The 19,614-nt window shown below is 69.6% G+C and overlaps 6 protein-coding genes across 19 annotated transcripts; 5 read left to right on the forward strand and 1 right to left on the reverse strand.

The window, feature by feature from the left end:
- Positions 1-7: 7 nt before the first annotated feature.
- Positions 8-4,172, forward strand: AGBL2 (AGBL carboxypeptidase 2). Of its 10 annotated transcripts, XM_030038422.2 has the most exons (13): positions 8-385; positions 477-605; positions 832-1,017; positions 1,104-1,211; positions 1,296-1,446; positions 1,524-2,291; positions 2,371-2,533; positions 2,721-2,847; positions 2,962-3,059; positions 3,149-3,258; positions 3,336-3,402; positions 3,512-3,649; positions 3,752-4,172. In XM_030038422.2, the coding sequence occupies exons 1-13, from the start codon at positions 256-258 to the stop codon at positions 4,148-4,150; spliced, it is 2,574 nt and encodes an 857-aa protein (XP_029894282.1). In that variant the 5' UTR covers positions 8-255; the 3' UTR covers positions 4,151-4,172. The 10 variants fall into 10 exon arrangements, with proteins under 10 accessions (XP_029894282.1, XP_040985055.1, XP_040985058.1 ...); XM_041129121.1 differs by having other exon boundaries at positions 3,336-3,607; XM_041129124.1 differs by having other exon boundaries at positions 2,962-3,258; positions 3,512-3,607; positions 3,752-3,970.
- Positions 4,173-4,649: 477 nt separating this feature from the next.
- Positions 4,650-8,356, forward strand: MTCH2 (mitochondrial carrier 2). Its single transcript, XM_030038473.2, has 13 exons — positions 4,650-4,812; positions 4,909-4,993; positions 5,127-5,233; positions 5,391-5,417; positions 5,786-5,839; positions 5,978-6,035; positions 6,167-6,218; positions 6,322-6,381; positions 6,943-7,036; positions 7,167-7,214; positions 7,517-7,584; positions 7,931-8,006; positions 8,153-8,356. Exons 1-13 carry the CDS (start codon positions 4,726-4,728, stop codon positions 8,237-8,239), a joined length of 903 nt encoding a protein of 300 aa, XP_029894333.1. The 5' UTR covers positions 4,650-4,725; the 3' UTR covers positions 8,240-8,356.
- Positions 8,357-9,875: 1,519 nt separating this feature from the next.
- Positions 9,876-11,618, forward strand: NUDT8 (nudix hydrolase 8). Of its 3 annotated transcripts, none has more exons than XM_030038462.2 (4): positions 9,886-10,106; positions 10,185-10,317; positions 10,636-10,777; positions 10,809-11,618. In XM_030038462.2, exons 1-4 carry the CDS (start codon positions 9,901-9,903, stop codon positions 11,399-11,401), a joined length of 1,074 nt encoding a protein of 357 aa, XP_029894322.1. In that variant the 5' UTR covers positions 9,886-9,900; the 3' UTR covers positions 11,402-11,618. The 3 variants fall into 3 exon arrangements, with proteins under 3 accessions (XP_040985068.1, XP_029894322.1, XP_029894324.1); XM_030038464.2 differs by having other exon boundaries at positions 10,636-10,713; positions 10,842-11,379; XM_041129134.1 differs by lacking the exon at positions 10,185-10,317 and having other exon boundaries at positions 9,876-10,164.
- A 195-nt stretch (positions 11,619-11,813) lies between these two features.
- NDUFV1 (NADH:ubiquinone oxidoreductase core subunit V1) lies at positions 11,814-14,331 on the reverse strand. The gene is made up of 10 exons (XM_030038491.2): positions 14,182-14,331; positions 14,000-14,083; positions 13,743-13,912; positions 13,466-13,649; positions 13,187-13,376; positions 12,781-12,993; positions 12,529-12,695; positions 12,376-12,457; positions 12,150-12,295; positions 11,814-12,049 (listed from the first exon to the last, which is right to left on the reverse strand). Exons 1-10 carry the CDS (start codon positions 14,233-14,235, stop codon positions 11,966-11,968), a joined length of 1,374 nt encoding a protein of 457 aa, XP_029894351.1. The 5' UTR covers positions 14,236-14,331; the 3' UTR covers positions 11,814-11,965.
- Positions 14,332-14,643: 312 nt separating this feature from the next.
- On the forward strand, positions 14,644-17,817 carry CABP2 (calcium binding protein 2). 3 transcript variants are annotated; one of them, XM_041129133.1, is made up of 7 exons: positions 14,667-15,113; positions 15,620-15,781; positions 15,959-15,989; positions 16,118-16,252; positions 16,372-16,481; positions 16,588-16,735; positions 16,811-17,817. In XM_041129133.1, exons 1-7 carry the CDS (start codon positions 14,856-14,858, stop codon positions 16,834-16,836), a joined length of 870 nt encoding a protein of 289 aa, XP_040985067.1. In that variant the 5' UTR covers positions 14,667-14,855; the 3' UTR covers positions 16,837-17,817. The 3 variants fall into 3 exon arrangements, with proteins under 3 accessions (XP_040985066.1, XP_040985067.1, XP_029894337.1); XM_030038477.2 differs by lacking the exon at positions 14,667-15,113 and adding an exon at positions 15,361-15,526 and having other exon boundaries at positions 16,811-17,813; XM_041129132.1 differs by lacking the exons at positions 16,372-16,481; positions 16,588-16,735; positions 16,811-17,817 and having other exon boundaries at positions 14,644-15,526.
- Positions 17,818-18,260: 443 nt separating this feature from the next.
- Positions 18,261-19,392, forward strand: CDK2AP2 (cyclin dependent kinase 2 associated protein 2). Its single transcript, XM_030038484.2, has 4 exons — positions 18,261-18,579; positions 18,666-18,766; positions 18,860-18,992; positions 19,153-19,392. The coding sequence occupies exons 1-4, from the start codon at positions 18,489-18,491 to the stop codon at positions 19,218-19,220; spliced, it is 393 nt and encodes a 130-aa protein (XP_029894344.1). The 5' UTR covers positions 18,261-18,488; the 3' UTR covers positions 19,221-19,392.
- Positions 19,393-19,614: the final 222 nt, after the last annotated feature.

The following is a 19,614-nucleotide window of genomic DNA, read 5'->3' on the forward strand; positions in this document are numbered from 1 at the left end:
CGGCGGCAGGAGGTCGGGAGCAGTTTGGGGCCGGCGTGCGTGGTGGTCCTGGCTTGGGCTGATACCGTGGGGGCCCTTTGTGGCCCCACTCTCCTGGGCGTCTGCCAGGATAAGGAAATCCCTCTGGCTCCTTTCCCAGCTCCACTCTGGGACCGCCCCGTCCCTCCCTGCCACTGGCTGGTCGCTCAGCGACCGCGTCCCGGCTCCCTGGCGTTGCCAGGACCGGAGAAGGGTTTTGCCGGACTTCTCGCAGCCATGCAGCCCTCGGGGTGCTCCGCTGCCCGGGTCACGGAGGGAGGACTGGGGGGGTTTGGCAGAGGGCCGGTCCCCGACCCCTACGACAGCTTCATGCGCGGCCACCTGCGCTACTACGGCTACTTCCGAGGTGAGCCATGGCCGCGGCGGGGCCCTGGCCGCAGGGGCGCATCCCCTCAGGCCCCCCCAGCCGCTCGGGCTGCAGCGGTGCTCTCCCCAAGGCCAGAAGGCGGGTGGGCAGAAGAGCCCCATGTCCCTGGGGGTCCTGTCGGAGCAGCACCCCACCGAGGCACCTGGTACGGGCAGCACCGACCCCGGCTACCTGCGGGGTCCCCGGCAGGAGCTGAGCCGTGAGTGAGACCCCCACAGCCCCCCCGCAGACCCCCCAGCACTGGGGTCGGTGCTGCCCCAGGGCCTGGAACTGTGTTGTGCCATGGAGGGTGCAGTGGGGGGTGGTTTTGGGGGGCATCCCCACCCCAACCCTCCCAGCCTGGGCTCCTCTATCTCTGCCGGAGCCGTGTCGTGGAGCCGGGAGCACACCAGAGCCCCCCCCAGCCCCTCCTGGTCCCCTTGCAGCCCCTGGGGTGCTGGAGCCAGCCCCCTCTGCGCGGCGCCGGGGCACGCCGCTTCCCTCGGCACGGCACCGTGGGTCCCCGGGGGAGCCGCCGGCTCTCTTCGCCCTTCCCTCAGCGCGGGGACCCCTGCCCGCTCCCCGCTGGCCCATCGAGTGCGAAGTCATCGAGGAGACCATCGAGCACATTGGTGAGGGAGCGCTCTGGCTGTTCCCCCCCCTCACCCTGGTGCCAGACCCCCGCTGTGCCCATAGCGCCCGTCTGCACCCCCCACAGAGTGGGTGCCCCCTGAACCGGAGCCTTTCTGCCAGCCCATGGCCCCTGACTGCGCCCCGGCTGCCCTCGGTGAGGAGCACGGCACCATCGTCTACCACCTCAGCCCAGGTAGCGGGGAGCGGGCAGCACCCCGGGGTGCCCCCTCGGTCTCCCCAGGCACCCATCACCGTCCCTCCGGGCTTCCCCCCACAGCACCCCGAGGCTCCTGCTTCACCCGCGCTCGGATCGGGGGGGCCCCGGGTCCCCTCTCCTCGCCGGCAGCCCCCTTGGAGGGTCCCCAGGACACCACCTTGCTCTTTGAATCCCGCTTCGAGAGCGGCAACCTCCAGAAAGCTGTCAAGGTGTAAGAGAGGGGCCGGGGGGTGAGGTGGTAGTGGCGGTGGGGCCAGGAGCCGGAGCGTGGCCCGTCCCGCCGTGCAGGGGCCCCTACGAGTACGTGCTGACGCTGCGGCCGGACCTGTACACCGCCAAGCACACCCAGTGGTTTTACTTCCGCGTCCAAAACACCCGGCAAGGCCCCCTCTACCGCTTCACCATCACCAACCTGGCAAAGCCCAAGAGCCTCTACGGCGAGGGCATGCGGCCGCTGTTCTACTCCCAGCGGGATGCCCAGAGCCGCGGAATCGGCTGGCGCCGGGTCGGGGCTGACGTCCGCTACTACCGGGGCGGCGGCGGGGAGGAGCCGGCCGCCTTCCGCCTCTCCTGGACGGCACGCTTCCCCCACAACGGTGACACCTGCTTCTTCGCCCACTCCTACCCCTACACCTACTCCGACCTGCAGCGCTACCTGCGGGCGCTGGCGGGCGACCCGGTGCGCTCACGGTACTGCGTGGTGCGGGCGCTGTGCCGCAGCCTGGCTGGCAACACCGTCTACCTGCTGACCATCACTAGCCCCGCCGGTGCGGCGGCCAAGCGGGCGGTGGTGCTGAGCGCCCGCGTGCACCCTGGCGAGAGCGGCGGCTCCTGGGCCATGCGGGGCTTCCTCGATTTCCTCCTCAGTGCCGACGCCGATGCCCAGCTCCTGCGCCGGCTCTTCGTCTTCAAGGTGGTGCCCATGCTCAACCCCGACGGGGTGGTGGTGGGCAACTCCCGCTGCTCCCTGGCGGGCCGCGACCCCAACAGGGCTTACGGGACAGCGCTCTGCGGCTCCTTCCCCGGCGTGTGGCACCTGCGGGCCATGGTCGAGAGGTGAGGTGGGAGCGTGGGGAGCCAGCAGGATGGTGCTGCTCCTGCGGCAGTGCCGGTGACCATATCCTGACACACGCAGGGTGCTGGCGGAGCGGGAGGTGGTGCTTTACTGCGATTTCCACGGGCACAGCCGGAAGAACAACGTCTTCATGTATGGTTGTGACGGTGGCGGGGCCGGGGCTGGGCTGCGGCTGTGCCAGCGCGTCTTCCCCCTGATGCTGAGCAAAAATGCCCCTGACAAGGTGGGACGCTCAGAAGCCATTCTTGGAGCCAGGGAGTGGCGTCCCTGCTGAGCTTTGCGGTGACACCGGATGGCGACATGGGGAACGCGGCTGCCATGCCGCTTCCCAAGGCGCCGCCACGGTGTCTCTGCGGGGTTGGAGAGGGGCACACATCCCCCCGCCGTGCTGACCCTGGGGCTGGCCCCAGTTCTCCTTCCCCAGCTGCAAGTTCAAGGTGCAGAAGAGCAAAGCGGGGACGGGCAGGGTCATCATGTGGCGCATGGGTGTCTCCAACAGCTACACCATGGAGGCGGCCTTTGGTGGCTCCACGCTCGGTGAGGGGCCGCCGCCGGCCGGGGCTGACGGTGTCGGGTGTGTTGGCGGGCAGGCGGGGTGGTCCCGGGGGTTGGGAAGCTGCCGCTTGTTTCCTTTTCCCCTGTCCCCTCCAGGTGGGAGGAGCTCGCACTTCACTGTGGAGGACCTCAAGTCCCTGGGCTACCACCTCTGCGACACCCTGCTTGACTTCTGCGACCCCGATCCCGCCAAGGTGGGCCAGCAACTGCGGCTCAAACCACGGCACCCAGGCCGGTTCCGGCGCCATAGGTGGGTCGCGGTGACGCTGGCTCCGTCGCACAGTTCCAGCAGTGCCTGTCGGAGGTGGACGCGCTGCTGCGGCAGCGGCTGGGCCGGGAGCCGGGCTCTGGCGGCAGCTGGAGTGACGTCTCCCCTTCGGAACTGGAGTCCAGGTACGTCCCAGCCGTGCCGTCCCGTAGAGCTACGGTGGTGCCGGCGGGGGCTGCAGGCGGTTGTCTCCCCCACACAGCACCAGCGGCTCCGACAGCTCCGTGTCCGACGGGTCCCCGGCTCACCTCCGTGGCCCGGCCCGGCCGGTGAGTCCCTGGGTGCCGCTGCTTTTGGGGCGGGAGGGACGAAGCGCCAGGGAGGCGCGAGGTGTCGCGGGGTGCAGGCGCCCCGGCACCGCTTTACCATCTGGTGCAGCTGGAGCAAGGGAGGAGGAAGCGGCTGCGGAGCCGGAGAGCGAGGAATGCCCTGCGCCAGACAAATGCTGTCTACCGGAGCCATGCCAGCGTCCCGGTGAGCCTGGGCCCACAAGCATGGTCTACCCGGTCCCAGAGGGGACGGTCCTGCAGGGACACTTGTCCCCAGTGCTGTCCCAGACTGGTGCCAGCACCCCTGGGGCTCCAAGTGGGTCTGACCTCTCTTCTGTGACCCCCCCAGGCCAGGCTGGGGCCCTCCAGGACCCGCAGGCAGCCGGCTCTCCCCGGCACCCCGAGGGGAGGCAGCGCGGCGGGAGAGGAGCCCAGAGCCGCCTCCGGCATGACCTTTCCCAGCGCAGCCAGAGCAGGGGCTGGCCGCCACGCCACCATGGGGGGATCTCAGCTGGATGGTGGCACAGGCGCGGTGTCACGCCGTCGGCCGCCGCTGAGCATCCCTCGCCCCGGTGTCACCGGTGATTGCTCACAGGATACGGCCCCGGGAGCCGAAACAAAGCCGTCCCGGCGGCGGGGAGGGCAGGCGACCGCTGCCCGCAGGCACGGGGCGCGTCCCCCCCTCACCGCCCGCGGCAGGGCCTCGCCGCCCGCCGCCCCGCGCTGCTGCGCCTGTGCTCGGCATTAAAGGCGGTGCCGCCGCGGCCGTGCCTCTGCGCGGTGACGCCTGTTTTCATCGCGCCGTTCCCCCCGCCCCGGGGGCTCCCCCTTGGCCCCCGGCCCTCCGGCCTGCCCCCAGGCTGCCAGCGTCCAGCCCCAGGCCCAGGCCCTGCCACCCTGACGTCACCTCAGGCCCCATTGCCATGACGTCACCTCAGGCCCTGTCGCCATGACAGTCACCTCAGGCCCCATTGCCATGACGTCACCTCAGGCCTCCTCGCCATGACGTCACCTCAGGCCCCGTCGCCACGGCGACACCTCAGGCCCGTCACCATGACGTCACCACGACGTCACCTCAGGCCGCGGTGAGGCCTCAGGCCCCATCGGTGCCGCAGGCCCCGTTGCCATGGCGACGCCTCAGGCCCCCCCCCCCCGTCGCCACGGTGACACATTCCCCCCCCCACGTTACCATGGCGACCCGGTGGGGGCCCACCCCCTCTGGCCGGAAGCGGTCGGCGGGCGCGCCGGAAGTACCGGGGAGGGTGGCGGAAGCGGAAGCGGCGGCGGCGGTGTCCTTCTGGGCCGTGACGCCGGGGCGGCACCATGGCGGACGCGGCCTCGCAGGTGCTGCTGGGCTCGGGGCTGACCGTGCTCTCGCAGCCCCTCATGTACGTGAAGGTGCTGGTGCAGGTAAGGGGCGGGGGGGGGGGATGTCGGTAACGGGGAGGGCACCGGGGCCGGTACCGGTACCGGCGGCGGCACCACGGCAGCCTGTCCCCGCCGCAGGTGGGGTACGAGCCGCTGCCGCCCACCCTGGGGAGGAACGTTTTCGGGCGCCAGGTCTACCAGCTGCCCGGTCTCTTCGCTTACGGTAAGTCAGCCCCGGTGGTACGGCACACACCGCTCCCCCCCCGCCGTGACCCCCGCCCCGCGGGGACGGTGGTCGAGTGTGTGTCTGGGGGGGTGGTGTCCCCCGTGGCGTGACGCGTCCCCGCTGTCCCCAGCCAAGCACATCGTGAAGGTTGACGGAAGAGCGGGACTCTTCAAGGGACTCACCCCCCGCCTCTGCTCCAGCGCCATCGGCACCGTCGTGCACGGCAAAGTGCTGCAGGTACCGGGGGGGACACGGGGGGGGACACGCATACACGGGGCGGGGGGCTCTGCCACCGGGAGCTGGGGACCCGCAGACCCCGCGTCTCGCTGCTTCGGTGCTGGCAGGGCCTCCCCCGTCCCCCACGGCTGCACTAACCCTGCCCTTTCCTCCCCAGCGGTACCAGGAGGCTGAGCAGGCTGAGGTAGGTGTGAGGCCGCTTTCCCCGGTGAATCCTCCTGCTCTTCTTCCCTCTCTCCGTCGCTCTTCTTCCCTCTCTCCGTCGCTCTTCTTCCCTCTCTCCGTCGCTCTTCTTCCCTCTCTCCGTCGCTCTTCTTCCCTCTCTCCGTCGCTCTTCTTCCCTCTCTCCATCTCTCCTTCCCTCCCGTGTGGCCCCGCACCTGCGGGGAGAGGCACCCTGCCATCGAGTGCTGCCCCCAGGGAGAAACGCGGGGCCGGGGGGCTGCTGAGCCCGCGCTAGGGGGGACGACGGGTCCTTTCAGGGGTGGTGGGGAGGGAGCGGTGCCTTTTCTGGGGGCCTGTTCCCCATCTGATGCCTCTTTCCCTCTCTAGCCTGGAGCCAGCAAGAAGGAGCCGGTGTCCTCGCTGGAGCAGGTTCTCAAGGAGGTGAGGAGGAGGAGGAGGAGGGTGCTGGGGTGCGAGAGGGGCTCGGTACAACACCGGCGCCGTTGGGGTCTCTACCTGCCGCGTCCCTGTCACCTGCCCCCCCCCCCCCCTCCTCCTGACAGCCCATTTCTCCCCCAGACCTCCCGAGAGATGGTCGCTCGCTCTGCCGCCACGCTCATCACCCACCCCTTTCACGGTAGGTGCCCCCCACGCCCCCACCACAGCTGGTGCGTGGGCCCGGTGACGGGTGTCTGTCACTCCTCTGTCATGCCGGAGTGTCCCTGTGCCCCCCCCCCCGACCCCCACGCTGCCTGTCTCTGCCCGCAGTGATCACCCTGCGCTGCATGGTGCAATTCATCGGCCGGGAGACCAAGTACAGGTACGGGCAGGGGGGGCCGGGGCTGCCGCGGGGACGGGGGGCTGCCTGCCTGCCCGCGGTGTCCCCTCTGACCACGGTGTTCTCCTCTTCCTCCCCGGCCCAGCGGGACGCTAAGCGCTTTCGCCACGATTTACCGAGAAGAGGGTGTCCTGGGCTTCTTTGCGTGAGTGCTGACAACCGGGGTCTCGGTGGTGGGTGGGGGCAGCAGAGGTCTCTCCCCAAAATCCACGAGCCTCGCTCGGGCATCGCTCCTCGCTTCGGCCGCGGCGCCGCAGCTCTGCTCTCCCATCTCGCCGGGCTCAAGAAGCGCTCTGCCCTGACCTTGGCCATTGCTGGGGCGCACAGTTTCCCGTTCTGCCCTCCCCGGGGGGATTCCTGGCACAGATCCGGCAAGCCCCCGCCTCGTAGCCACCGGCCTTGGGTTGCGCGGGTGACATCCAGTGCCTGGGGACATTAAAACAGAGCAAAGGTGTAGTAATCCTTCCCTGGGAGCACCGGCTGGGGAGGTGTTTTGGGTCCCTCCGGCAGCTCCCCTCCGTGCCTGTGTCGTCTCTGAACCGTTTGTCCAAACATCCCCGCTCCCGGGCTGGGGAGTTCCCCCTTCACCCGGTGGTTGTGGGGACGGCCGCTCCCTCCCGTTCCCGACCGGCTGTTCCCCGGCTCTCCGCACGGCCGGATCTGGGTCTGCCCTGGGCTCACATTCCCGCTGCCTCTTCTCTTTCAGCGGCCTCATCCCCCGGCTCCTTGGGGACATCCTTTCGCTCTGGCTCTGCAACATGCTGGCCTACCTCATCAACACGTACGCGCTGGAAAACGGGGTACGGGCTCCGCGCCCTGCTCGGGAGGGCCCAGGTTGCATCTAGGGGGACAGTCCAGGGGGGCAGGACCCCGCTTTGGGGTGACAGCATGGCTCCGTGGGGGTTGAAGGTGCCTTTTCTCCTCCCACAGGTCTCAACTATGGCTGAGATGAAGAGCTACTCACAGGCAGTCACTGGAGTGAGTACAGCCTGCGCGTACGTGTGTGTGTGGTGGGGGGGTTGTGTACCCCCGTGTGTGACACTGCCCCGGGGAAGGAATGCTCCGCGGAGGAGGCGCATGACCCTGCGTGCCTGTGGGCTTACAACCTTGGCCTTGCCACCGTGTAGCCTGGCCCCGCATGGAGCCTGTGGGAAAGGGCTCCCTTCCCTGGGGGGGGCCCTGGGGATCTTTTAGGGCTTGTTCTCCCCACGTGGAGGGAAGCAGGGAGATCCCTGTGGGGGCCGGGGGCTGCTGCCGACCAGCCCTGCTCTCCCTTGCAGTTCTTCGCCAGCATGCTGACCTACCCCTTCGTGCTGGTCTCCAACCTGATGGCTGTTAATAATTGTGGGTGAGTCTGCCGCTAGTTCCTACCCTCTCAGCGAGGGCAAACCCGCGCCCAGGGGGCGCTGCCGTGGGCGATGGCCACGTCCCTCCGCGCCGGATCGGTTCCCCAAACTGCCTTTCCGAAGCTCCCGGGTGGCAAAGAGGTTTCAAACTGGCTGTGGGGTTGATCCCTCGTCAGTAGCGCTGCGGTTGCGGAGGACACGTGGGGACACGTGGGGAGGGAGCCCAGCTTCGAAAGGACCGTTTTGGGGTTCAGCCCAGCGCGGGGCTGCAGAGGGGACGGGTCCTACCCCACTGGCTCAGCCCTGGGTGGAAATAATTCCTCGTGGGTCTTCCTTTCCCTTCCCCAGGCTGGCCGGGGGTCTCCTCCCCTACGCACCCACCTACTCCTCCTGGCTGGACTGCTGGAGCCAGCTACACAGAGAGGTAAGCGGCCGGAGCCGGGCAGCGCTGGGATGCTGCCTGGCCGTGGAGAAGAACCGGGTGGGAGCCCTGCGGGGTCTGGGGGGGGGACGCAGCGGGGCTCGGGGCAGCCCTGACTTACCCGACGGTGGTCATCTTCCCCCTTCCAGGGCAACATGAGCCGAGGGAACAGCCTGTTTTTCCGCAAGGTGCCCGCAGGGAAGCGATACGTGTGGGAGGAGAGGAGGTTTCGTTGAAGTTGGAGCTGGGAGGGGAGTCGTGAAGCTGATGCCGGGCTCTGGAGGCAAAAAATGATGAGAGAGTGGTGATTTCTATACAGTTTTTTTTAAAATCATTTAATGCTGAGAGATGAAGGCAGATGTGTGAGGGTGTCTGTCGTGGGGCCAGGGGCTTTCTGGGGCGGGGGGGGGCTGGCCAATCTCCAGTGTTCCTTCCCGAATCCGACCACCCTAGCACTGTCCCTATTATTCCCAATTCTTTACCGAACCCCTTTTTGTCAGTCTGGCGCCCACCCGGACCCCCGCTGTAGGCGCAGACAGCCAGGCTGGGTGCTGGATCGGTCCCACGAGACATTGTCACGTCCGTCCTGTCCCCACGGGACCAGCGCCTGTGTCTTGTCTTTAGCCTGAAAGCGTTGGTGTTGCCGAGGCTGCCTGGTAAATCCGCTGGCAGAAATCCTTCTCCCGCTTCCCGTGGTTACGCCCCTGGAGCCTTTTCCCAGCCTTGGACCCAGTTTGAGGCTGTTTTGACAGAGGAAATTCCCCCATGAGATAATGGTGCCCGGAACCATCACCCCCTTACAAAAAAACCGCTTGTTTCAAAAACCAGTTGTACAAGCATCACAGGCGCTTGGGGAGCGACAGCCCCAACAACCCCAGGGGCTGCCCCCAGCCCGAGGGGGTGGATCAGAAGCTGTTCATTAACGGCTGGGGATAATTGTGGGGCAGCGGCGTGGCTGGTGGCAGGGCCCTGGGAGGAGCGCGCTGCCTGAAGGGCTCCCCGCCTGTGCCTCAGTTTCCCCACCCTCGCTCCCTCTCGGGGCTGTAGTGGCGGGGGCAGCGATCGGATCAATCCCACCGTGGGTGTTCCCCAGGTGTCACAGCACCCCCAGGCAAGGGGGGGACACACGGCTGGTGACAAGGGGAGGGATGGTAGCACGTGTGCACAGCTGGAGAAGGGGCTGCACAGCTGGATAGAGAGTTGCACGCCCAGCGGCAGGGTTGCACAGCTGGAGCAGGGCTTGCACACCCGGCAGGGGTTGTTGCATATGCAGAGGTGGGGTGCAAAGCTGGGTGGTGGTTTGCACACCCGGTAGAGGTGGTTGCGCAGAGCGGGGGCGTTGCACGCCCGGCAGGTGAGTTTGCACACCCAATGCGGGGGTTGCACACCCAGCAACGGTGGTTGCACACCCGGCAAAGGTGGTCACACCCAGCAACGGTGGTTGCACACCCGGCAAAGGTGGTCACACCCAGCAACGGTGGTTGCACACCCGGCAAAGGTGGTCACACCCAGCAGGGCGGTTGCACACCCGGCAAAGGTGGTCACACCCAGCAGGGCGGTTGCACACCCGGCAAAGGTGGTGTCACACCCAGCAGGGCGGTTGCGCACCCGGCAAAGGCAGTTGCACGCCCGGTGGGCGGGTCGCACACCCAGAAAAGGCGGTCGCACACCCGGCAAAAGCGGTCGCACACCCGGCGGGAGGGTTGTACACCCGGCGGGGCAGTTGCACACCGGCGGGGGGGGTTGCCCAGCCGTCGGCGAAGGGCCGTAAGGCGGCGGCGGGGGGGGGGGGGGTGCCCGGGGGCGGTCCCGGGGGAGGCGGTCCCGGGGGAGGCGGTGCCGTGGGCGGCCGGTACCGGACCTCCCTCCCTCCCTCCCTCCGTGCCGTGCCGCCGCCATGGCGGAGCCGTGCGCGGGGCTCCTGAGCAGCGGGAGCGAGCGGCGGTGCCGGGCGCGGCTGGCGGCGGCGGCGGCGGGGCGGCGGGGGGCGGCGGCGGCGGCGGCGGCGGTGCTGGTGCCGCTGTGCTCGGTGCGCGGCCGCCCCGCGCTGCTCTTCACGTTACGTTCCCGCCGCCTGGGCGGTCCCCACAGCGGTGACGTCAGGTACCGGCGGACCGGGAAGCGGGGAACCGGGACCCATCCCACCGCCGCCTTTTTGACGGTGCCGTTAAATTTTCGTAGTTTTCCCGGGGGGCGGCGGGACCCGGCGGACGGCGACGCGGTGGCAACGGCTTTACGGGAGACGCGGGAGGAGCTGGGGCTGGAGCTGGGAACCCCGAGCGTCTGGGGGCAGCTGCGGCTGCTGCCCGACCGGGTACCGGGCACCGGGGAGGGGGACGGGGGAGGGCGCCGGTGGAGGTGGCGAGGACACCGGGTCGGGGAGGGAGAAGGGGGGGGGGGGGTGGTTGGGGACACCAAGGACACCGTGGGGTGACAAGGACACAAGGGCAGGGGGGCAGGGACACGGGTGACAGGGGTTCGGGGTGACGGGGCACTGGCTGTAGGTAAGGGGGGGGGGGTGACAGAGACACGATGGGTGTCAGGGTTGGGCGCAAGACGAGTAGGTGGCACTTTGGGGGGGGGGGGGGTGTCACCACCCGCCCCCCCGGTCCCTTGCTGATGCACCTTCCAGCAGGGACAGATGGTGGCTCCCGTCGTGGCCAACCTGGGGGTCCTGGAGGACTTGACGCTGACCCCCAACCCCGACGAGGTGGGTGACCCTGCGCCGGTCGCGTCCCCCGCTCGGGGCGAGCACCCCCATTCCCCGGCTCCCGCCGGTAACGTCGCAGCAAACGATGCCGGCCACCCCCCCCCCCTGCTCGCCGCCTGTGCCGTCAGGTGGAAGAGATCTTCACCCTGCCGCTGGCTCACCTCCTGCGGGAGGAGAACCAAGGCTACACGCACTTCCGCGCCGCCGGCCGCTACAGCTACACCCTGCCCGTCTTCCTCAACGGCCCCCACAAGGTCTGGGGGCTCACGGCCATCATCACCGAGCTGACCCTGGAGCTGCTGGCACCCGACCGCTACCGTCGGAAGACCCACGTGTTGGCCCGCAGCCCCTCGGGCCGGCCCCCCGAGGGGAGCTCGGCCTGACGCCGGAGGGGATAGGGTCACCCCCTGGGTGCCAGGGTGGTGATTTTGGGGGGGGGGGGTGGGGGCGGAAACGGAGTGAGGGGGTTGCGTGTACAGGCGGAGCTCTCCCTGTGCCTCGGTTGTGCGGCTTCTTTCATCCACACACGGGGATGGGCGGGAGGTGGCTGCCGTGGGGAAATGGCAACACCCCTCCCCACCCCAACACTCCATCGGTGCTACCACCCACCGCGCTCCCCGCGGCTGATATCACACACTGTGATGTAGTAAAAAGCCATGTTTGGAACAGCTTGCGCCACGGCCTGTAAGTCAGGGAGCGCGGCTGGCCCTCGGTGCCAGCACCACGGGGGGGTCGGGGGGGGGGGGGACGACGGGACGACAGCTGTCCCCCTGGCACTAGTACAGGCAGGAGCTGCCCTGGTGCCACCGCGGTGGTGGCAGGGAGGGCAGCGTCCCCAAGGAGGGACACGTGGCTGTGTAAATACCCCGGCTGCTTGGTGCTGCCCCACAACCATCGACTTTCCCCTTGCCCAGTCCCAGAGAGGGAACGTGGAGTCTCATGGAAAGCCGGGATCTCCCCTCTGGGGGTATCCAGACCCTGGCTGCGTCATCCCCCAATCCCTGGGGATCCCCTGCTCCGGGGGAGGCAGGACCCAGAGCCCCCCCAACAGTCCCTTCCCACTATTTTATGCCCAAACCCCCAGCAAAGAGAGAAGCCTGTGAGCGCAGCAGTGTTTATCGAGGACCCCTCAACACAGCCCCACAAACTGCTGTGAGAAGCCCCGCACCCCCAAGAAGTGCCCCCCCCACCACCCCAGGCAGGAAAGGGCAGGGTCACCGCTGCCAGCAGCCCTTGCTCCACCGCCGGCTCCTTACGCCGATGCCGCTCGGGCTTTGGCCTCCCCGTAGCGCCGCATCCTCTCCTCCAGCTCGGGTCGGAAGTGGCGGATGAGGCCCTACACAGAGCAAACGAGATGGGTTAACGGAGCAGGGAAAAGCTGCTGCCCACCCCTGACCCTGCTCCCAGCCCCAAATCTGCCAACCCCCCCCCTGCACCTGCACGGGCCAGGCCGCGCCGTCGCCCAGGGCACAGATGGTGTGGCCCTCGATCTGCTTGCTGATCTCCCACAGCGCGTCGATCTCGGCCACCTGCGCGTTGCCCTGCACGAACCGCGCCATGACCTTGTTCATCCAGTCGACGCCTGCGGGGATGGGAAGGCTGTGAGGGGCCCGTGGCGTGGCGCCCACCCCACCCCATAGCCCCCCGGCCCCCCCTGCTCACCTTCCCGGCACGGGGTGCACTGCCCGCAGCTCTCGTGCTTGTAAAACTCGATGAGGCGAGCAATAGCTTTAACGACGTCGGTCTGGGGAGGGAGGGGAGGGTGAGGGCCCCGCCGCGGCACGGGTGAGGCCGGGGAGGGGACTCGTCCCTTACCGATTTGTCCATGACGATGACGGCGGCCGTGCCGAGCCCGCTCTGCGCCTGCACCAGGGAATCGAAGTCCATCAGCACGGTCTCACACACCGACTTGGGGAGCAGCGGCGTGGAGGAACCCCCCGGGATGACAGCCAGCAGGTTGTCCCAGCCCCCGCGGACACCCCCTGCCAGAGAGGGGGGGACAGGACGGGCTGAGCCGGGCCCGGCGCCGGCTCGGTGTGGTTTGGCAGGGCGGTCCGGGGCACTTACCGGCGTGCTTCTCGATGAGCTCCTTCAGAGGCACCGACATCTCCTCCTCCACGGTGCAGGGGTTGTTGACGTGACCCGAGATGTTGAAGAGTTTCGTCCCCGAGTTGCGCTCCCGCCCGAAGCTGGCGAACCAGGCGCCCCCACGCCGGCAGATGGTGGGGGCCACGGCCACCGTCTCCACGTTGGCCACCGTGGTGGGGCAGCCGAAAACACCTGGAAGCGGCGAGAGCTCTCAACGGCTGCCTCGTCCCTGCAGCAGGATGGCGGCCCGGGGACCACTTGGTTCTGTCCGGTCGCCACCATTTTGTCCCGCTCTTGAGCGGCAACTAGAAATCGAGGCTGGTGCCACCAAAAGCCACGCGAGCCGGTTGCGGCGGGAGCAGAGCGGGGAGGGCTGGGGACGTACCCACGTCGGCGGGGAAGGGGGGCTTCAGGCGCGGCTTGCCCTGCTTGCCCTCGATGGACTCGATCAGCGCCGTCTCCTCCCCGCAGATGTAGGCTCCGGCACCCCTCACCACGAAGACGTCGAAGGCGTACCCCGAGCCGCAGGCGTCCCGTCCCAGCAGCCCGGCTTCGTAGGCTTCCCGGATGGCCACCTGCGACGGGGGGAAGAGACCGATGGGTCTGGGGGCTTCCCCCTCCCCGCCGCCGGGGTGTCCCCAAACCCCGGCCCCGCGCCGCTCACCTGCAGGTTGGAGGCTTCGTTGTAGAACTCGCCGCGGATGTAGACGTAGGCGGCGCGGGCGCCCATGGCGCGTCCCGCCACCAGGCAGCCCTCCACCAGCTTGTGGGGGTCGTGGCGCATGATCTCCCGGTCCTTACAGGTGCCCGGCTCCCCCTCGTCCGCGTTCACCACCAGGTACTTGGGCCTGGCGGGGGGGGGGGGGGGGGCGAGCGTTGTCAGGGCCGGGCTCCCCACCGGGAGGGAGCCACGGCGGTGCCGGTGCCGGTACGGATCTCACCTGCCGTCCGGGGGCTTGTTCATGAAGCTCCACTTGAGGCCGGTGGGGAAACCGGCGCCGCCGCGACCCCGCAGCCCCGAGGCCTTGATCTCACCGAGGATCCAGTCCACCCCCTTGAGCAGGATCTCCTTCGTCTTGTACCAGTCGCCGCGGCGCAGGGCCCCCCCGCAGCCTGCGGGCACGGTCGGTGGCACCGGGACGGGACGCACCGGGATCCCCCCCCCCCCCCCCACCACCCTCCCGGCCCCCGGTACTCACCTCCAGTCGTGCCGCCCGTAGAGGTTGGTGAAGATCCGGTCCTCGTCCCGCAGCGACCCGAACTGCGTCTTCTTGGGCGCCGTCTGCGGAGGGGGGACACACACACGGGCTCAGCACCGGTAATAACGGTACCGGCGGGATCGCCCCCCGCCCCCGCCGCCATCTCCCCATCCCCGCTCACCGAGAAGGAGGCGGCGGGCAGGCGCCGCAGCGCTAGGAGCTGCCGGGCGGCCATGGCGGGGCGGACACCGCCACCGGGACCACCGGGACCACCGGGACCGCCGTCACCTTCAGGCGCCCCCGCAGCGTCGCGCCGGCGGTGACGTCAGCGGCGCGGCGCTGCGCGAACGCCAGCGGGCGGGGCCGTAGCGGGGGAGGAGGCGTGGCCGCACGACAGCGGGGGCGTGGCCACACGGGGGTGTGGATAGGCGGGAGGGGGCGTGGCCACTTAGGAGGGGGCGTGGCTAGGCTGGCGCCGCGCCCGCGCTGCCACGTGCCCCGCGCCCGGGCGCGGGTCGGGTTTCGGTAGCTGAAACCGGAGGCTCCTGGTTCCCCGCGCCCCCCCCCCCCCCCCCCGCCGCCTCCCCGGGGCTCCCCGCTCCCCCCCCGTCCTCCCAGCATCCCGGGGGGGGGCTGCACAGCGCCGTTTCCCCCCACAATGCCGTTTGGGGGCACGTTTGGGGGCACGTTTCCCCCCCCCCCCCCCCCAATGCCGGTGGTGGCCTCGTCCCGGCGAAGCACCGGGGGGCCGGGGCGACCGCCGGGGCTCGGGGGATCCGGTTTCCCTCCTGCCTGGCCCCGGGGGGTGGGGGAAGAGATAACGGGGAGCGGCGGTGAGACGGGGCGGCAGGCGGAATGTTCTTCCTCTTCCGCGGGCCCCAGCGGAGGGGTACCGGCAGCCCCGCGCCCCCCACCTGCCGGGGTGCCTCCCGCCCCCACGGTCCCGGCAAACGGGGCGGCCGCCGCCTCCGCCCGGCCCCGCGGCTCAGGGGGCACGGGGGACCCGGCACTGCCGGTACCCCGGGTCGGCCCAGCCAAGGCAGGGTGTCCCCCACGGAGCGTCGGGGGGCCGGCGAGGAGCCGGGGCTGCAGCCGCCCCCCGCTTTCGGGCAGGTAACAGGCGGCAGGGGAGAGGGCCGGGGTATGGCCGGGCACTGGAGGGAGGGGGGGGGCCCTGAGTGCCCCCATGGGGAAGGCTGGGGAACCGGGGAACAGCTGGGCGGCTCCCCACATCTGGAGCAGGGCGGCCGAGCGGGGAATAATCCGGGGGATTATGTGTGTGCGCGGGCGCGGCGCACCCCCCCCCCGCCTGCCCTGCATATCCCCAGATATTCCATAAAAACCTCAAATCCCCACGCAGCCACGGCCGCTATCACACCCCCCCCCGGCCCCGGCTCACCCCGGCGGGTTGGCAGCCCCCAGGACTGCGCCAGCCGGCCCCCCGGGGCCAGGCATGCCCTGCGGCGCGGGGGCAGCCCCCAGCCATGGGCAACTGCACCAAGACCCCTGAGCGGAGGCTCCCTAAGGTAAGGCCGGCCCCAGGGGCAGGAGGAGGGGGGGAGGAACCCCTGGCTCAGCCCCCCCCCCCGCCTCGCTGCTGATGCCCGCTCTGCCCGCAGGATGGGAAGCCGCGCTCCGGTCCCCCAGTCCCCGGCGCCGGTGACCCCGAGGAAGCGTCGGAGGCGGCGCAGTCTCCACCGCTGCAGAATTATTCGGTGCTGCAGGGGCTGGTGGGGCCGGCCTGCATCTTCCTGCGGCAAAGCATCGCCATCACCCAGCTGGTAGGCGCCCGCCCCCTCCCCGCGCACCACGCACGCCCGCCGCACCGGGCACCGCGTCGGCGGCTGCGCCCCGCCGTCGCCCGCGAGCCGGCGGGGGGATTTAAGGCAGGATTCCTGGGTGGGGGATCCGTGGGAGAAGGATCCCTCCTTCGACTTTTCCCGCTTTCTCTTTCCCAGGACCGAGAGCTGCGGCCCGAAGAGATCGAAGGTGAGGTGCTGCGCCCCGAGGGGACGGGGACGGTCTTCGCCCTGGTTGGGAGCTCCCCCGGCTGCGGCGGGGCGACGGGCGGGTGGGAGCGGGCAGCGGTGCCGGCGGTGACGCCGCGCTGCCCTCAGAGCTGAAGCAGGCCTTCCGAGAGTTCGACAAGGACCGCGACGGGTACATCAGCTACAAGGACCTGGGCGAGTGCATGAGGACCATGGGCTACATGCCCACCGAGATGGAGCTCATCGAGCTGTCCCAGCAGATCAGTACGTGGCGGGGCGTGGGGGGGGGGGGCCCCCCTCTGCCCTGCTGGCAGCCGGGCTTGCCCCCGGCGATCCCTGCCTCCTCACCCCCCCGGTGACACCCCCCCCCCTTCTCCTCGCAGCCGGGGGCAAGGTGGATTTTGATGATTTCGTGGAGCTGATGGGCCCCAAGATGCTGGCGGAGACGGCGGACATGATCGGGATCAAGGAGCTGCGCGACGCCTTCCGCGAGGTGAGGGGACAGGGATCGGGGCGGGGGGGACAGCCCGGGCGCGGGCAGGCTGGCAAACCGCTGGCACGCCGAGGGCGGCCGTCGCCGACGGGAGCTTGCTGTGCAGTTCGACACCAACGGGGACGGGCAGATCAGCATGGCGGAGCTGCGGGAGGCCATGCGCAAGCTGCTGGGGCAGCAGCTCAACTACCGGGAGGTGGACGAGATCCTCAAGGACGTGGATCTCAACGGGGACGGCTTGGTGGACTTCGAAGGTAGGAGCCGGGGAGGGGGCCGGGAACATCCCCGGGAATATTTGGGATGTTCTGTACGTATTCTCCTGCCGGCAGAGTTCGTGCGAATGATGTCGCGCTGAGGGCGGCGCGTGCCAACACGGGACCCGAGCCCCCGCCGTGCCTTACAGAAGAGGAGGGGGCTGCGGAAGAGAAGCCCGGCTCCGGCTGCCGCGGCTGGGGCCGTGCCGGTGCGAGCGCGGCACCTGGGGCAAAGCCCTCGCTGCTTCGGCGCCGGAGGTGCTCAGACTCAACCTCGGCCGCGCGCCTGCCCGGCCGCTGAGGTCCAACCGCGGCGTGGGGCGCCGAGGCCGACGCCGGACCCCTTTTTGGCACAGACTCGGCCGAGCTTTGGCCACTTTCACCCCGATCTCCGCTCTCTCCTGCTCCCCGCTCCGCAGCGTCCCCGACCTCACCCCGGCTGCTGTTCCCCAAAACCCAAACGTGCCGGTCCCCTGCCCTCCCGCTGCGCCCCAACTCTGCCGGCTCATCCCTCCAGCCTTCGTTTTGACCCCCGTACCCAACGCCGAGCCCCTCAACCTTGACCCCGCTCCCTCCACGCCGTGATTTAAGGCTGACCTTACGGCGTAACCCCGACGCCTGTCCCCCCGTTACCGCCGTTTGGGCTCAGACTTACCCCGGACCCTGCTCTGTCCTGCCCCGCGCCGGTGAGGCATCCCTCCGTTTTCGGGGCCGGCGTGGACCCTCACGGTACGTTCCGTCCGACCCCCGGCGCAGGGGAAACTCCTCGGGGCTTCGGCACCCCGGCCAGGACATCCTTGAGGAAAGAAGCCGGGAATAAAGCGTTCGCCTTCTCCCCCACCTCCCCGGGAGCACGGGTGGGAAGGGGAGAGGCACGCTGCAGTTTGGGGTAATTTTTGCACCTCCGAGTTAAGGAAATCTGCTGCTTCCGAGTTTGGGGGGGGGGGAGGTGTCTGAACAAATTTATTAATTTTTTCAATCCTTGCCCTTTTGAAATGAAAAATTCTCTCTCTGCGGACTTTTGTTTGTCTTTACGTTGAGTTTAAATAGCACTCTCTCGCTCCACGGTTGTCCCGTGTGCCCGTGTCCCCCCCCCCCGGGTACAACCTCTCTCCCGGACAGCAGGACCCCCACACCGAATGCCGCCCCGAGAGGCGGGCCGGGGCAGCCGTTGACCCCCGGTACGGCCCTGCCCGACCCTCCCCAGGCTGCCGGGACCCCCGGGCACCCCCTCACCTGCGCACGTCCCGGGGACATTTTTGGGGGGGGGGGAGGGTGTCCACATGGTCCCCCCCGGTGCCGGGGCTCTCCTCAGCGGGGCCGGTACCGGGGTCGGTACCGGGGGTCGGTACCGGGGGTCGGTCCCCCCCGAGGGGATGAGGCGCACGGGGGGGGGGGGGGGGGAGAAGGGGCGGGGGCCGACGCCGCGTGTCTCCACGGTGACCGGTGGGGGGGGGGGTGAGAGGCAGGCGCGGCGGCGCGATGACGTCGGCGCGGTGGCGTCATCACGGCGAGCGGCGGTGCCGGGTGGCGGGCGGGGGGGGGGGGGGGGGCCGGGTCAGGTCGGGCCAGGCCGAGGCGGAGCCGGAGCCGCCGCTCCGTTTCGTTCCCCGGATCGGAGCTCGCGTTTCCGTGTGTGACCGTCACGGGAGTTTGAACGGCGGTCAGCGTCGGTAACCAACCGGTGGGGCGAGCGTGGGGGGGGGGGGGGGCCGCCCACCGACCCCCGTGAACGGCTGGGCGGCCGTCGGGGATGTCCTACAAGCCTATCGCTCCCGCCCCCGCTACCCCCGGAGCCGCCAGCGCCAGCCCTGCCCCACCGGGGCCCGGGGCACCACCCGCCGGTGAGTGTGTACCCCCCGGTAACGGCGAGGGGAAAGGAGGGAGGGAGGGGGGGGGGAGGCAGCCGTTAACCCTCCGTTTCTCGCAGCCACGAGTGTCCCGTCGCCCTCCGGCTCCGTCCCCGGTGCCGCCGCCCCTTTCCGGCCCCTCTTCAATGACTTCGGGCCGCCGTCCATGGGCTACGTGCAGGTGAGAGGCGGGGGGGGGGACACGACGGCGAAACCGGGACCGGGGGTGGCGGGGGCGGCTCTCAACCGGTCTGTATCCCCCCCCCACCCCCAGGCAATGAAGCCCCCCGGGGCTCAGGGGTCGCAGAGCACCTATACCGACCTGCTCTCCGTCATCGAGGAGATGGGGAAGGAGATCCGGCCCACCTACGCCGGCAGCAAGAGTGCCATGGAGCGGCTGAAGCGGGGTAGGGGCAACGGGGGGGGGGGGGCACACACATACACACCGGCTGACCCCCGGTCCTGATTGCCCGGGGGTCCCCCTGGCCGGTGTGTTGGTGGTGGGAAGGCGGGGGGGGGGGACACACGGGAGACTGATGTGGGGTGTCTTTCTGCTTCTCCCCGCAGGCATCATCCACGCCCGGGCGCTGGTCAGGGAGTGCTTGGCAGAGACAGAGCGAAACGCCCGCACGTAACGGCTGCTGACACCCGGGACCCCCCCCCCCCCTCCCTCCCCGGGACCCCCCCCCGCGGTGTCCCTGCCCTGCTGGTGGTGGCGGGGCTGCCGTGCTGCCTGTGCCCCCCCGCCCCTGCCCTGGCGCTCTCTTTATAAACGCGTGTTTTTATAAATAAAGGATGTGGTTGGGATTCTGCCTCCGGGGGCTCTGCGGGGGGGCTGGCTGTGGGGACAGGGGGACACGGGGGAGTGCCGCGGGGGGGGGGGGTGTCAGTGCCCGGGGGGCTGCAGCCGGTGTTGGGGGCACTGGGGAAGAGCTTGGAGCTGCACTGGGGAGGGAAGGGGGGGGTCCTAGAGCTGTGCCCGGGCAGAGGGGTGCAGGAATGAGCAAAACCTTCTTTTAACACTTAAAA

This window comes from Aquila chrysaetos, chromosome 16 (genome assembly GCF_900496995.4).
Source record: "Aquila chrysaetos chrysaetos chromosome 16, bAquChr1.4, whole genome shotgun sequence".
NCBI lineage: Eukaryota > Metazoa > Chordata > Aves > Accipitriformes > Accipitridae > Aquila > Aquila chrysaetos.